The 12,812-nt window shown below is 45.2% G+C and overlaps 9 protein-coding genes across 12 annotated transcripts; 6 read left to right on the top strand and 3 right to left on the bottom strand.

The window, feature by feature from the left end:
- Window positions 1-938: 938 nt before the first annotated feature.
- On the bottom strand, window positions 939-1,307 carry RB195_013130 (uncharacterized protein; the record flags this gene model as incomplete). The annotated part of the gene is made up of 1 exon (XM_064202813.1): window positions 939-1,307. The coding sequence occupies one exon, from the start codon at window positions 1,305-1,307 to the stop codon at window positions 939-941; it is 369 nt and encodes a 122-aa protein (XP_064058694.1).
- Window positions 1,308-1,645: 338 nt separating this feature from the next.
- RB195_013129 (uncharacterized protein) lies at window positions 1,646-1,990 on the bottom strand (the record flags this gene model as incomplete). 2 transcript variants are annotated; one of them, XM_064202812.1, is made up of 1 exon in its annotated part: window positions 1,646-1,990. In XM_064202812.1, one exon carries the CDS (start codon window positions 1,988-1,990, stop codon window positions 1,646-1,648), a length of 345 nt encoding a protein of 114 aa, XP_064058692.1. The 2 variants fall into 2 exon arrangements, with proteins under 2 accessions (XP_064058692.1, XP_064058693.1); XM_064202811.1 differs by having other exon boundaries at window positions 1,646-1,924.
- Window positions 1,991-2,000: 10 nt separating this feature from the next.
- Window positions 2,001-2,633, bottom strand: RB195_013128 (uncharacterized protein; the record flags this gene model as incomplete). Its single annotated transcript, XM_064202810.1, has 1 exon — window positions 2,001-2,633. The coding sequence occupies one exon, from the start codon at window positions 2,631-2,633 to the stop codon at window positions 2,001-2,003; it is 633 nt and encodes a 210-aa protein (XP_064058691.1).
- Window positions 2,634-5,440: 2,807 nt separating this feature from the next.
- RB195_013127 (uncharacterized protein) lies at window positions 5,441-5,845 on the top strand (the record flags this gene model as incomplete). 2 transcript variants are annotated; one of them, XM_064202809.1, is made up of 2 exons in its annotated part: window positions 5,453-5,630; window positions 5,670-5,845. In XM_064202809.1, the coding sequence occupies 2 exons, from the start codon at window positions 5,453-5,455 to the stop codon at window positions 5,843-5,845; spliced, it is 354 nt and encodes a 117-aa protein (XP_064058690.1). The 2 variants fall into 2 exon arrangements, with proteins under 2 accessions (XP_013306716.2, XP_064058690.1); XM_013451262.2 differs by having other exon boundaries at window positions 5,441-5,845.
- A 1,955-nt stretch (window positions 5,846-7,800) lies between these two features.
- RB195_013126 (uncharacterized protein) lies at window positions 7,801-8,325 on the top strand (the record flags this gene model as incomplete). Its single annotated transcript, XM_064202808.1, has 1 exon — window positions 7,801-8,325. One exon carries the CDS (start codon window positions 7,801-7,803, stop codon window positions 8,323-8,325), a length of 525 nt encoding a protein of 174 aa, XP_064058689.1.
- Window positions 8,326-8,340: 15 nt separating this feature from the next.
- Window positions 8,341-9,136, top strand: RB195_013125 (uncharacterized protein; the record flags this gene model as incomplete). The annotated part of the gene is made up of 3 exons (XM_064202807.1): window positions 8,341-8,404; window positions 8,558-8,705; window positions 8,767-9,136. The coding sequence occupies 3 exons, from the start codon at window positions 8,341-8,343 to the stop codon at window positions 9,134-9,136; spliced, it is 582 nt and encodes a 193-aa protein (XP_064058688.1).
- Window positions 9,137-9,504: 368 nt separating this feature from the next.
- Window positions 9,505-9,949, top strand: RB195_013124 (uncharacterized protein; the record flags this gene model as incomplete). 2 transcript variants are annotated; one of them, XM_064202805.1, is made up of 2 exons in its annotated part: window positions 9,505-9,684; window positions 9,737-9,949. In XM_064202805.1, 2 exons carry the CDS (start codon window positions 9,505-9,507, stop codon window positions 9,947-9,949), a joined length of 393 nt encoding a protein of 130 aa, XP_064058686.1. The 2 variants fall into 2 exon arrangements, with proteins under 2 accessions (XP_064058686.1, XP_064058687.1); XM_064202806.1 differs by having other exon boundaries at window positions 9,505-9,696; window positions 9,764-9,949.
- Window positions 9,950-10,777: 828 nt separating this feature from the next.
- On the top strand, window positions 10,778-11,104 carry RB195_013123 (uncharacterized protein; the record flags this gene model as incomplete). Its single annotated transcript, XM_064202804.1, has 1 exon — window positions 10,778-11,104. The coding sequence occupies one exon, from the start codon at window positions 10,778-10,780 to the stop codon at window positions 11,102-11,104; it is 327 nt and encodes a 108-aa protein (XP_064058685.1).
- Window positions 11,105-11,240: 136 nt separating this feature from the next.
- RB195_013122 (uncharacterized protein) lies at window positions 11,241-11,528 on the top strand (the record flags this gene model as incomplete). Its single annotated transcript, XM_064202803.1, has 1 exon — window positions 11,241-11,528. One exon carries the CDS (start codon window positions 11,241-11,243, stop codon window positions 11,526-11,528), a length of 288 nt encoding a protein of 95 aa, XP_064058684.1.
- Between the last annotated feature and the right edge of the window lie 1,284 nt (window positions 11,529-12,812).

Genomic DNA, 12,812 nt, shown 5'->3' with positions numbered 1-12,812 from the left:
TCAAGATACCGTAGAAGAAGAATGAGTAAAGCATAACGCAACGCCAATAGAGGGTAATTTTAAATAACGCCACTAGAAATGTTTCATATGTAGTAAAGCTTCATATTTGCTTTTTTCTACAAAAAAACAAAAAAAAAAGAAGAGAAAGCCACAGCAATCTCATTAAACGAATTAGGAGAGAAATACAGCAAGGTTGAAATTAAAAACGTATTCCTAGATTTCGTACTATCATTTATTTAAATCATTTAGATGGCCCATCTTCACTTGACGTGCAGGCCCCAGCATCTCTTCCACTCGTTTCGTTCCCTCGCCATTGTCAATCAAGATGTTCTCAAGTTTAGTGAGTGACGTTGACGAGGTCCTTGAGCCGTATCCAGCTGAGCTCTCAGCTAGTCCATCCGCTAACAGGTCACTCCTTCTCGCTAGTGGTCTGCCTCGAGGGCGTTTTGCATCTCTTGGGATCCACTCTAGCGTTCTTTTAGTCCATCAATCGTCGATTCTTCTCATGATGTGACCGGCCCATCTATGTTTTGCTTTCGATACATATTCCGCTGGGTCGCGAAGACGGGACATTCCTCTTAATTCGGAGATACGAAGAACGGCTAGGTGTTGTGTGCGCTGGGTAAACTTCAGAAGACACTCTCAAGGGCTCTGTGGGTAGCAAGTAGCTTCCTAGACGTGGCAGCGGTGTCTGCCGAGTCGAACAGATGGGCACGAAGATCTTGGTCCATCAGTTGGTTCGTAGCTTCTCTGACGGCTGCGAATGCCCATGCTGCTCTCATTCTTCTATTCAGTTTTCATTATTCTTCTATTCTTCTATTCTCGTTTTCCTACCCCTTTCCAATGGTTATGGCGAGGGAGCGGTGGAAAAGCTGTATCTTCGTGGTGCATCGATCGTAGCAATTGGCTAGTGTCCTCACATACGAAGCGTCCACACCTTAACCGACCAGCGCTGATAGTACTGCATTCGTTTCTACGCTGTCAAAGGCTTTCTCATAGTCGACGAAGGTTAGAACAAGGGGCAGGCGGTATTCCCGGCAAACCTCTATGACCCTCGACACGGTCTGGATGTGGTCCAAGCAGCTGAACCTCTGACGGAATCCAGCTTGTTCTTGAAGCTGCGCTTCATTCAACATCTTAGATATGCGTGTGAGGATGATCTTGGTGTATACTTTGTATAACACGCTCAGCAAGCATATCGGACGGTAGTTGCAAAGGTCCTCTCGGTCACCTTTGTTATGGATAAGAACGGCTCGCGAGGTCTTCCTCCGGTCTGGGATTCTTTCTTTCTGAAGGTAGGATGTCATGTGCGCTGCTAAGATTACGTGAAGTGGATGGCCACCAGCCTGAAGAAAGCTTGCTGATATAAAACAGGGTCTGTGCCAGGTTTCATGCTCTTGATAGCGGCTCGTACTACCGAATGGAGAATCCATGGTGGAGCCTCACCAGTGAGGATGATCGGGTTTGATACAGGAGTTGATGAACGGATCAGCGGAATGCTAGCGGAATATTATAATCGCCGAGATCCCTGCTGCACTTCTTTAGACTCGTTCCTCTTTGTGCTGCTTCCAGAATCTTCTTCTGCCTGTATTTCAAAAGATCCCCGTGCAACGGTTTTCCGCAGCTAGTGTTTGTTACTAACCGCTCAATGTGCGATGGATGCATTCGGATCAAGTCTCAATGCCCTTCTTCTTTCCAACAACTCCTTGGTGGTCTTCGAAATTCGATCCAAGTTTGTCGTGCGTGGCTTTGAGGCACGCTCAGCACAGGCTCGTAATCCTCTGAGCAGCATCTCGTAGTCCACGTTTGGGTCCTCCTCGAAGCTCGAAGTCACCTTGGGACAAGGAATCTTCGAGTACGCAATCGTCGTAGACGACTTCTTTTCTTTTCTCTTTCGTTGCGGATAGCAGATGTTCTTTTCCATCGTGTGGCTAAGCCGTATTTTCGCACGAAGGGGACGCTGATCAGAACCCCTACAAAAGGATGGCATTACTGAGGCGTCAAGTAGACACCACTTCCGGTTGGTGAGTATGTGGTCGATCTCCGCACGAGTCGCACCATTGGACGATTTCCATGTCCACCGACGATGATCTTTTTTTTTGAAAAGAGAGTTCAACAACGAATTTGTAAAAGGATTTCTCGTTGCGGATCACTTCCTCCAACTCCTCGTAAAATGCGTCTAATTCGGATTCATCAGCTGCTGATGTTGGTGAGTAGCAGTTGATGATACAGATGGATTTTTGGCGCAGAGGGCGGAGGCGAAGAATGGCCAGACGAGGTGACAGGATCTCTTGAGAATCGACAAGATGGACGACAGATGGGTGCACAACAAAACCAACACCGCCTACATTTCGCGACAGAACCTTCTCTCCACGAATGACGAGTGTACCCTCATTCATCTGTCGTATGTCGCTCCTTCTGCACTTGGTCTCCTGCAGAGCAATCATGTGACATTTGATGTGCTCTGCAGCTTCGAGAAGGGCATGCAGATCGGCGTCTGTGGACACTTTTCTCGCGTTGTAAGCACACAGTCTGAGACAGTCTCCATGGCGAGTCGTGCGTGTGTCGCCTTGGTCCAGAATAAATGATGTCCTGAACAACCTGAGATTTGATCGCCTCTCACCGGTCGCCATACCTTCCGACGTCTGAGAGGGCAGGGCCCACTGTGCAGGTCCACCGTCCGACGTCTGGGACGGCAGGGCAAAAAAAAAAGAAGAGAAAGCCATTGCGCTCATTAAACGAATCAGGAGAGAAATAAAACAAGGTTGAAATTAAAAACGTATTCCTAGATTTCGTACTATACGAAGTCTTACTTTTTTCAGTGGATCGCATCGCAACGTTGGTGAGCAATGAGTGCAACCGTTCTTTTTTTCATTTAGATACAACGATTTGAAGTGCAGCCTGCTCTACATGCTGCTCCCACAATTACAACAACTTGCGATCACCAGATGGATGGTTCGAAAACGCCTCAAAGTAAACCAAGCCTATCATCCCTCCCTTGTTCGATAGATTGTTACCAGAATTGTCCGGGGGGATAAAATGACTGACCAGATGCGTTTGCCGGCCCGCCTAGTCATCGGAAAGGCTGGAAAAAATCAATGAATTCTGAATTGAAGTGGAACGCGTAGGCGCATCCCAGGCGGATTTATTCGCGCTAGACACTTTATTTTTCATCCTTGATTTTTCAGTCGAATAACTACCAAGAGTGGAGAAAAACAAGCTAGATTATTATTCAGGAAACAACTGAACTGAAGAATTTTAGTAAAGAACAAGAAGCTCCTGTTCGTGGTGGGAGTATTTCTAGATATCCTCGAACCATTCTGTCCCATGCAGTAGTTATTTAAGTCATTCTCGCAAAAAATGTGAGAGTTCCTGAAGATGATGGAGATGTAATACTTGGAGATTTCAATTGAAAATTTTAAGGTTTTTTTTTTAAGTTTCTAGATAAGTTCCAGAGTACTATAATATCTAGTTAAAGGATTATTACATCAGATTTGTTGTCAAATCATTATCATTAATTATTTTCTTGCGCGTCTGATGAACATTCTCACTTTTAGTTCACATAAAGGTTCATTTCTCATTTTCTCTTCTTCAAAAATTCGTAATCTCATCATCCGTAAGATTCATCCGCATATTCATTTACATTCAGGAAGTATGTTACAGTTTATTAACGTAAAGAAGGGGTATTTATTCCGAATATATTTTTAAAGAAGGAAAGAAAAACGAAAAAGCGAAGATCTTTGGCCGTGTGAATATGACGTCATTGTTATTATCAAACAGGTGGGATGACATCTCGAGTCATCAACGATCCCTTCTGCACGGATGTTTTCCGAATTTGGTTTTCCCATATTTTATCATTTATAATGCTACATGTTTTGATGACTTTGTTTTGATGTTTTGCAACTATATTCGTCCCTACCATTCCCGCCTACATCCCTTTAACCCCGATGCATGAGCTATGCAAGAAAAGTTCCTCCTTCTTCATTTTCCAATTAACTATTCACCTGAAGTTAAAAAAAGTAGAACAAAAAGAAAATTACAAAAATAAAAGATCTTTTGCCCGGATTTTGCATAAAATTCATAAACTTTATCTTGTTAAGGAATTCTGCCCTATTTTTTCAGTTAAAGTGCCAGTTTTTTACGCTGGCTGTATAGAACCCTTCGTATTTCTCTCCCTCCTTTAATTTCCGTCATTTTCTTGCCTCTCATCCCTTCATAGCTCGACATCTGCTCGTGAACGGTAAATAAGTTGTAGTAATTTCTACACTCTAGGTTTAGTAACACCTTTTAAAGATTCGCAACAATCCGCCATGGCTTGATCTCGTGACCTTATCACTACACGCTAACCCTACACACATTATAGTGCCATATTTTTGCTTACGGCTAATTTTTGAGGTGAGATTTTGGGCTCAAAACTACCATAAGCACTGGGACATATTTTATTAAGGATAATTGACCTCGTCCAGTGATAGGATAAAAAGGATAAAGGCACTAGCGGATAAATCGAGTTGGAATGTACCAACGCGTTTTACTCTAACTCTTAGTTGTTGAAGTTTTTTGCGTAACTGCTATACACATTGACTTCCCAGGGCCAACCGAATATCTAGTAAGCGTTTTTATCCTCGCAGACAATTTAACGAGCTCAGAGAAAAACTCAGAGAAATGGAAGGTTTGGTTGGCACTCGGGCAGTTTCGAACCATCGACTATGTGGCCGCAGAGACCTGTTACCGACTGCGCTACACCGTCATGATAGGGTATCATTTTGTACAAATATAAATAGCAGAAAGGCATCCTAAGAATAAGCACAACCCTCTTTGTTGCCATTTTTTTCCGTTGTTGATTCCATTTTATTCCGATCAATAAACGTTTTTCGCCTTCATTCGAATCTTTCTCGAATGTTCAGTTAATTGGGGAATTTTTTTTCGCAAGTAGAGTCCACTTAGACGTGAGACATCTTTTTTAGAAAAAAAAAACAAAATAGGATTAGAACTTTTCTTTGCGTCACTCCCTCATTTTGTATATCGTATTCGCTTCGATACTACCGCATAACTTGTTGTCATGTTTGACGGGTTTGTCTCCATTATTTTCTGTTATTTGTTGATTTTTTTTGGAATTTGTATCATATTACTTCTTTTTATCGTACATTTTTATTGTACAATAAGTAATATTTTACTCATTTTTCATACTTCGAGAGGTTAACTTGTTTTCGCACTGGATTTACGATTTCCCATTAAGGATTATCTCACAAAATTTATGAGATCAGCGCTTCAAGGTGTCCTTTAGGAAAGCATTAACTCTTTTCTCTCTCCTTCTCTCTCTTAACTTTCCAGTCTAATTAAATTTTCCGAATGATCGTTTAATTACTCCACTCTATTTATGAACTGAAAACCACTAGAAAATATCGATTGATATGGTAAATAATTTCAGATTTTCCAAGTAATGTTTACTACGATGCAATCGACGTTGCCAATACTTTTGATGTTGCTTATAGCCGTCTGGGCTCGACCTCAGTACGGTCCGTACGATGGTGGCCCATTTGGACACGGTGGTGGACCGGGAGGACGAGGGGGACCAGGTGGATCTTTCGGAGGTCGAAGAGGAATGCGTAGACCAGGTGGATCATTCGGAGGTCCAAGAGGAATGCGTGGACCAGGTGGATCATTCGAAGGACCTTTCCAAGGACCGCGAGGCCCAGGTGGACCATTCGGAGGACCGGGAAGTCCATTTGGTCCCGGTCGAGGCGAATTTGGTGGCGGTTTCGGGCCACCACCACCAGGAGGTCCTTTTGGACAAATGGGACCAGCAGGTCCTTATGGTTCAATGGGTGGATACGGATACCGATGAGGTGATGTGCTAATATATGTGATCATCATGTATTGATAGACTGATAAGTTATTCTTTTAGATCGTTATCGATTCAGTATCAGAGTTAGAGGTGCGTTAGGAGGTGCACTCCTGGATGGACTGTTTGGAGGGATAGCGGGTTGACGGTAATCGATAATCCTGAATAATTCAACTACGATAGTGCCGTAAATGGCTACTAGTAAATATTATTAATTATTAAATGAGTGTATTTGATTGTATTATTGCTATTTTATTTTAAATATTTATGATATTTTAAATGTGTTACTTTGAACGTTTTTTTTTTGTTTAATATGCATAATTATAATTATACTTATAATTATGTACGTAATTCGTTCACGAATTCTGAAAATTGTGCTATCTGAGAACAGTGTGAGAGTTAAAAAATAAAATGTAAAATTAATAAAGAGCTGAGAAAGAGTCTGCCAACTGAAAAATAAAGGATAAACTATAAAGTGTCAGAGCCAATGTGTCAAGTCAGTGTTTTTATCCTTCCAGACAAGTCTGGTACCAATTTATCGACACTTATGACACATACTTTATCGACTTAGTGAGCGCTGGGCGGATTCGAACCTCCGATCGATCGTGCAGACTGCGGATCCTCTAACCGACTGCGCTACACCCCGCAACTTAAAAAAAATAAAAAACAAAAAAATCATGTTTAGAGAGAGAGCATCACAAACTTGTATAGCATGCTCCGCTGCGCAATTTAGCTTTCTAGACAATGTTCTGAATATTTTCGACCACGAGTTTTCCCTAGCAGTAACTAGAATGATTTTCCCAGTACCGCAGCCAGATAACATTGACTAAAAATGCAGAAATCACATGAATTATGAGCATCCGAGTGACCAGTTCGCTCGACGAAGTGACAGCCAAACAAGCAATAGAATGGAAGCGCGTGAAGTCGATAAATTAAGCAACAAAAGAACTTTTTACACCTATAAAGGATAAAATATAAAGTGTCCGGCGTTAATCAATCCGCTGTGGATGCGCCATCACGTTCACTTCAATTCAGAAACGTTTGAGGTTTGTGAACGTGTAACTGGCCTATATAATGACCTGCGGGGGCTAGCCGATGTCTCAAGCCAGCGTTTTTATTCTCCCAGACAAGTCTGATACCACTTTATCCTTCACGGAGGGATGAAAGGCTTGGTTGGCACTTAGGCAGAATCGAACCTCCTGTCGATCATGCTGCAGCCATAGCGGAATCTCTTACCGACTGCGCCACACTCGCTTCCTTCACACTCACTTATGAATGAGGAAGTCCACTCTAGCATTTTGATTTCAGTACAGACGATTGCTCTAAGGATGAAGTCAGTAGGCGAGTGAGTAGCACATCTGCACAGAGTTACCATATGCAAAGATGTGGCGCCTTCAATATACCGTAGCAGAAGATAGAGTGAATCCAAACGCAACGCGAATTAAGTCTAATTTTATAAGATGCTACTAGAAACCCACGGATCTCCCTCACTAGAGGGATCACAGCCGGTTAGTTGCGAGCCAACGTGCGCGTTCCCGGGTGGCGGATAGGGGGCTAATCGCGGACCAAAAGCGACCCTATGTTCGCCCAGAGACGAGGGTGGATTCAGGGGATGGACTCCCTGTTTCTGCTGAGCCAGTGCTGACTCATGACATCCTCGTATCCCGCACGTCGGTCCGGCCAAAAGCCTGCAATCAAGTGACTGGGAGGTGTAAGGGAGGCGGTTTGGAGACCCCTCCAACGAATAAGCTCCACATGTCTACTTCGGGAAAGCGGAAGTTCTTCCAAAAACTCATGGGAATAGAGGCTTGCAACCTGCCCATGGATTTTAAATTTTTGTTGCGTGTTACAGTAACAGGAACGAGTTTCCAGATTTCGCAGGAAAGCCTGGTGCGGTAGCGTTACGAAGGACGGGGTTGCAGGAGTCATATAGGCTACCGAAACGGAAAAGGACTAAGATGACGATCTGTACTTATAACGCATGTGCGCCTGCATCGGAAGCGGCCATCGAAGACCTGATGATACAAGCCAAGAAGATCAAGTACGACGCCATCGGGCTGACCGAGACGAGACGACGTCACCCTCTCAACGCCATATATGAAACTGGAGAAGAACTGTTCTTAGGAACACGCGACAGTACAGGTGTTGGTGGAGTTGGCGTCCTCGCCAACACGAGTATGGCAAAGAACATCGACTCTTTCGAACAACATCCGACCCGAATCGGACGTCTGCGGATGAGAAGATGTGGTCCAACATCAGCTTTGACTATCTTCGTCGCTTACGCACCAACATCAAGCTACGAAGAAGAAGTCGAAGTTTTCTATATGGACCTGGAAAAGTTCTACCGAGAAGATAATGCCTTCTACAAGGTCATAATTGGCGATTTCAACGAGGCCCAAGAAGAACGCCTGAAGAACTTCACATCGGGACCTACGGCTTACAATGGAACGACCAGGAGGAGAGGCTTTCCGAGTTCATCATGACGACTAAGACCATCCATGCGAAATCGCAATTCCAGGAGCCCTCCTCTCTACGCTGGACGTGGCAATCACCTGGTGGAGGGTACCGTAATGAAATAGACCACATCATCGTCAATAAAAGATTTTGCCTGACGGACGTCGCTGTTGTACCACAGTTCTATACGGGATCGGACCATCGCCTACTCCAAGGAAGATTTTCCTTTACAAGGAGAACAGATAAAACCGCCAAGTTCAGAGAGAGAGAGAGATCCCAAGACTATCATCAACTGGGATCTCTTCGCTACGCTGGCCGGCTTTTGGGAAGATTCCGCAATGGACAACATCGACGAGGAATATGACCGGCTCGAACACCTTCACGACCCCACGAAGAACGAAAGCTTAGAGTTTTAAAACCACCAAGGGATGCCTGTCTCTTGAAACTGTTGAGCTGTTACGCCAGCTTAGGACAGCACAAGCCGCAAGGAATCAAGAACTCACGTCCGGACTCGCAAGGCTTTGCAGAGAGGCGATAAAGGAAGGCTTTAAAGAGAGAAGAGCAGAAGTGCTGGCTAAAGCTGCAGAGGCGGAGAAAAGCATCCGCTATGCCCGTCGAGACTTCGCCAGTCGCAAGACGAGGATGACTACTCTCCGGAACCCGGAGGGAACAACCATTGCATCGAGAAGGGGGATGGAGAAAATCATCTACGACTTCTACTCTTATCTGTTCGACAGCCATGTCCACTTGCCCCCTCACCATCTGAGGGAAGACGGACATATCATTCCATCCGCATTCCGGTTCTCCCGCCCGAAATATGACATAGTATCATGTCGGTAAAAAATGTCGAAATCGTACGGCACCCGGTCCCGACAGAATAAGACAAGAGCACCTGAAGAACCTTCCGCCAGTACTCATCAACACCCTGGCGAGGTTCTTTACACGTTACCTGTCGGAATGCAAGGTTCCTAAACAGGTGAAGACCAGCAATACCGTGTTGTTGTATAAAAAAGGGCGATCTACATGACATCGGCAACTATCGCCCAATCTGTCCGTCATCTACAAGCTCTTTACAAGAGTGATCCTTAATAGAATTGAAAAGGTCTTGGATGAAAGCCATGTGAGCAAGCAGGGTTTCGAAAAGGATTCAGCGCGATTGACCACATCACACTGTTTCGAAACTCATCGAGGTATCACGAGAGTACAAGATGCCGCTCTGTCTCACCATCATCGAATTGGAGAAGGCTTCCGACTCAGTTGAGACGGAAGTGGTCGTGGAAGCCTTTGACAACCAAGGCATCCCTACTCAGTACATAAAGCTACTTCGAGAGTTATGCAGTAACTTCACGCCCGGAATTTCGCCATTCTACAAGAATATCGTCATTGACGTGAATAGAAGGGTCCGAAAGGGTGATACAATCTCACCCAAAATATTCACAGCTACCCTCGAGAACGAACGAAGTGAAGGTTGATGGTTGGCAGCCACATCGTTTGCGCCTTGCTGATGACATCGTACTGATAACACCTAGCATCAGCCAAGCGGAACGAATGCTGAATGGAACGAACATATCCGAATGCACCAGCAACGTTTATCTGGATCGGGAGTTGAACATTATGAACGACCTGACCCCCGAGCTGGCCAGGAGGAGATGAGCGGCTTGGGGAGCGTATAAGACCATCGAGGATGTAGTGAAGAAGACCAGGAACACCCGGCTCCGTGCTCACCTCTTCAACACCACCGTACTTCCTGCTTCGGAAACCTGGGCATTTCGCAAACTGGAAGAAACAACGGTGAACGTCATTGAACGCGCAATTGAGAGAGTGATGCTAGGTATATACCGTTTCACGCAAGTGAGGGACGGGATTCGAAGTTCTCTCCTAAGTCAGCGATCGAAGATTAGACCGCCGCGTTTGCCAAGGAAAGTAAAATAAGGTGGGCTGGACACGTGATGCGCTTTAACGACAACCGTGGGACCAGAGTCGTGAGCGACTGGGTTTCCTGCGAGATTAAGCGCGCTTCGGGAAGACCGCCGACCCGATGGCCAGATTTCTTCACGAAGTCCTTCAAAGAAAATTATGATGCTCTTCTTGTCCCACGCGAAACGAGGAACCACTGGGCTACTCTGGCACGCGATCGGGACAAATGGAAGAATTATTGGCGCCCGCTCGACCAGTTCGAAGATCAACGGGAGTCAAGGTGATCAAGGTGATCAAGGCTACTAGAAACGTTTCATATGTAGCAAAGCTTCATATTTGTTTTTCTCAACAAAAAAGGAAGAAAGGCCACAGTACGCTCATTAAACAAACTAGGAGAGGAATGTTAGGGTGTTCGGAAAGTATCTGCCGAAAATTTCGCAGTAGCGCAGATTTTTTTTTGAGAAGTTATGGAAGTTTCCGTTTTAAATATATTATATAAGGACACTACCGCTTGTATACACATAACATATCTGGCTCCCTCTTCCTTGCCTATTTCATCCTATAATGGCCGAACATTTCACCCATATTCGACACGTACTCCTTTACGAGTTCGAATCTGGCCACCCCGCTGCTGAAGCCCATCGAAACTTAAGTCACGTATTCGGCACTGAAGCCCCCTCTAAGCGGTCTGTGCGCGCCTGTCTCCAGCGCTTCAAAGCCGGAAACAAGAAACTCGAAGATGATCCTCGCTCAGGTCGACCGACTGCAATATCATTCGACGAACTAAAGAATCTGGCGGAGCAGCATCCATATGAAGGTTTACGGTATTTTGCTGTCAGTCTTGGCTGTTCGCTGTCCACCGTGAGCAATGGACGCGATCTCTCCGAATAGTGAAAAAGCTCGGTCAGCGGCTCCCACATGCATTGAGCGACGGCAACCGCCAAAGACGCTTGGACATCTGCACTCAGCTGCTCTCCAGAAGCCGCAGATTCGACTGGCTGAACACCATTGCCACTGGAGATGAAAAATGGGTCCTCTACGTCAACCACACAAACGTGCGTGGAGCGCTGGCGATGAAATGCCGGATCCTTTCGTGAAAGGTGAAATCCATGAAAAGAAGGTCATGCTGAGCGTCTGGTGGAGAGTTCATGGAATGTACCGTTTGGAACTGCTGTCGGTACTGAACCTTGGCAGTAACTGTCGGGTTCGAACACGACAGTTACTGCCAAGGTCTACTGCATTGAAATGCAAAGACTGCCGACAAGTTCCGCAAGGAGCACCCGAAGCTCGACAACGTTCGCCTCCTGCACGATAACGCGCGCCCTCACATCGCGAAAAAGACTTCTCAGAAAATTCTGCAGCTGGGATGGGAAGTTCTACCGCACCCACCGTACAGCCCGGACCTGGCCACGAGCGACTACCACCTCTTCCGATCGCTTCAGCATCACCTGGAAGAGAAGCGCTACGATGATCGTGCCCACCTCGAAAATGAACTTTGGGCTTTCTTCGCCTCCAAGTCGCCGGAGTTCTATGCCGATGAATCCGTGAGACGTTGGCAGAAGGTTGTCGATCTTGATGGAGATTATTTCGTCGAATAATAAATATTGTTAAAAAGTTGTGCTGTTCTGAAATTTTGCCGTATTTCGGCAGATACTTTCCGAACACCCTAATACAATAAGGTTGAAATTGAAAACGTATTCCTAGAACTCGTATTATACGGAGTTTAATTTTTTTCGGTATATCGCATCGCAAAGTTGCTGAGCAACGACTGCAACCGTTCCACTTTTTCATTTAGATACAACGATTTGAAGGGCAGCCTGCTCTACATGCTGCTCCCACAATTACGGGAAATAACTTGCGATCACCAGATGGATGGTTCGAGACCGCCTCAAAGTGAACCAAGCCTATCATCCCTCCCTTGTTCGATAGATTGTTACCAGAATTGTCTGGGGGGATAAAATCACTGTCCAGAAACGTTTGCTGGCCCCCGCTAGTCATTGGAAAGGCTGGAAAACCTCAATGAATTCTGAATTGAAGTGGAACACGTAGGCGCATCCCAAGCGAATTTATTCGCGCTAGACACCTTATCTTTCATCCTTGATTTTTCAGTCGAATAACTTTTGGGTCGCTACTAAGAGTGGAGAAAAACAAGCTAAATTATTATTCAGGAAACAACTGAACTGAAGAATTTTAGTAAAGAACAAGGAGCTCCTGTTCGTGGTGGGAGTGTTTTTAGATATTCTTGAACCATTTTGTCCTATGCAGGAGTTATTTAAGTCATTACTGCAAAAATGTGAGAATTCATGAAGATGATGAAGATGTAATACTTGGAGATTTCAATTGAAAATTTTAAGATTTTTTTAAAATCTCTAGATAAGTTCTAGAGTATTATATTATCTACTTAGACGGGGGAACAGTCAAGAGGTACCCGTATGATGTGCCGCCGCGTATCCAGGAGGCTAATGAGCGTCGTTAATTGCACCGCGCGTCTCCTGGTACCGTCATGATCGCTACAGTAGCCTGGTTGCTCCTCTTGTGCTACGTCTTCAAGACGCCCCGCCCACGCCACCCTCCCCACCCATTTCGCCGCGTCTGCCAC

This window comes from Necator americanus, chromosome V (assembly GCF_031761385.1).
Source record: "Necator americanus strain Aroian chromosome V, whole genome shotgun sequence".
NCBI lineage: Eukaryota > Metazoa > Nematoda > Chromadorea > Rhabditida > Ancylostomatidae > Necator > Necator americanus.
This window is presented reverse-complemented; position numbering and strand designations above follow the sequence as displayed.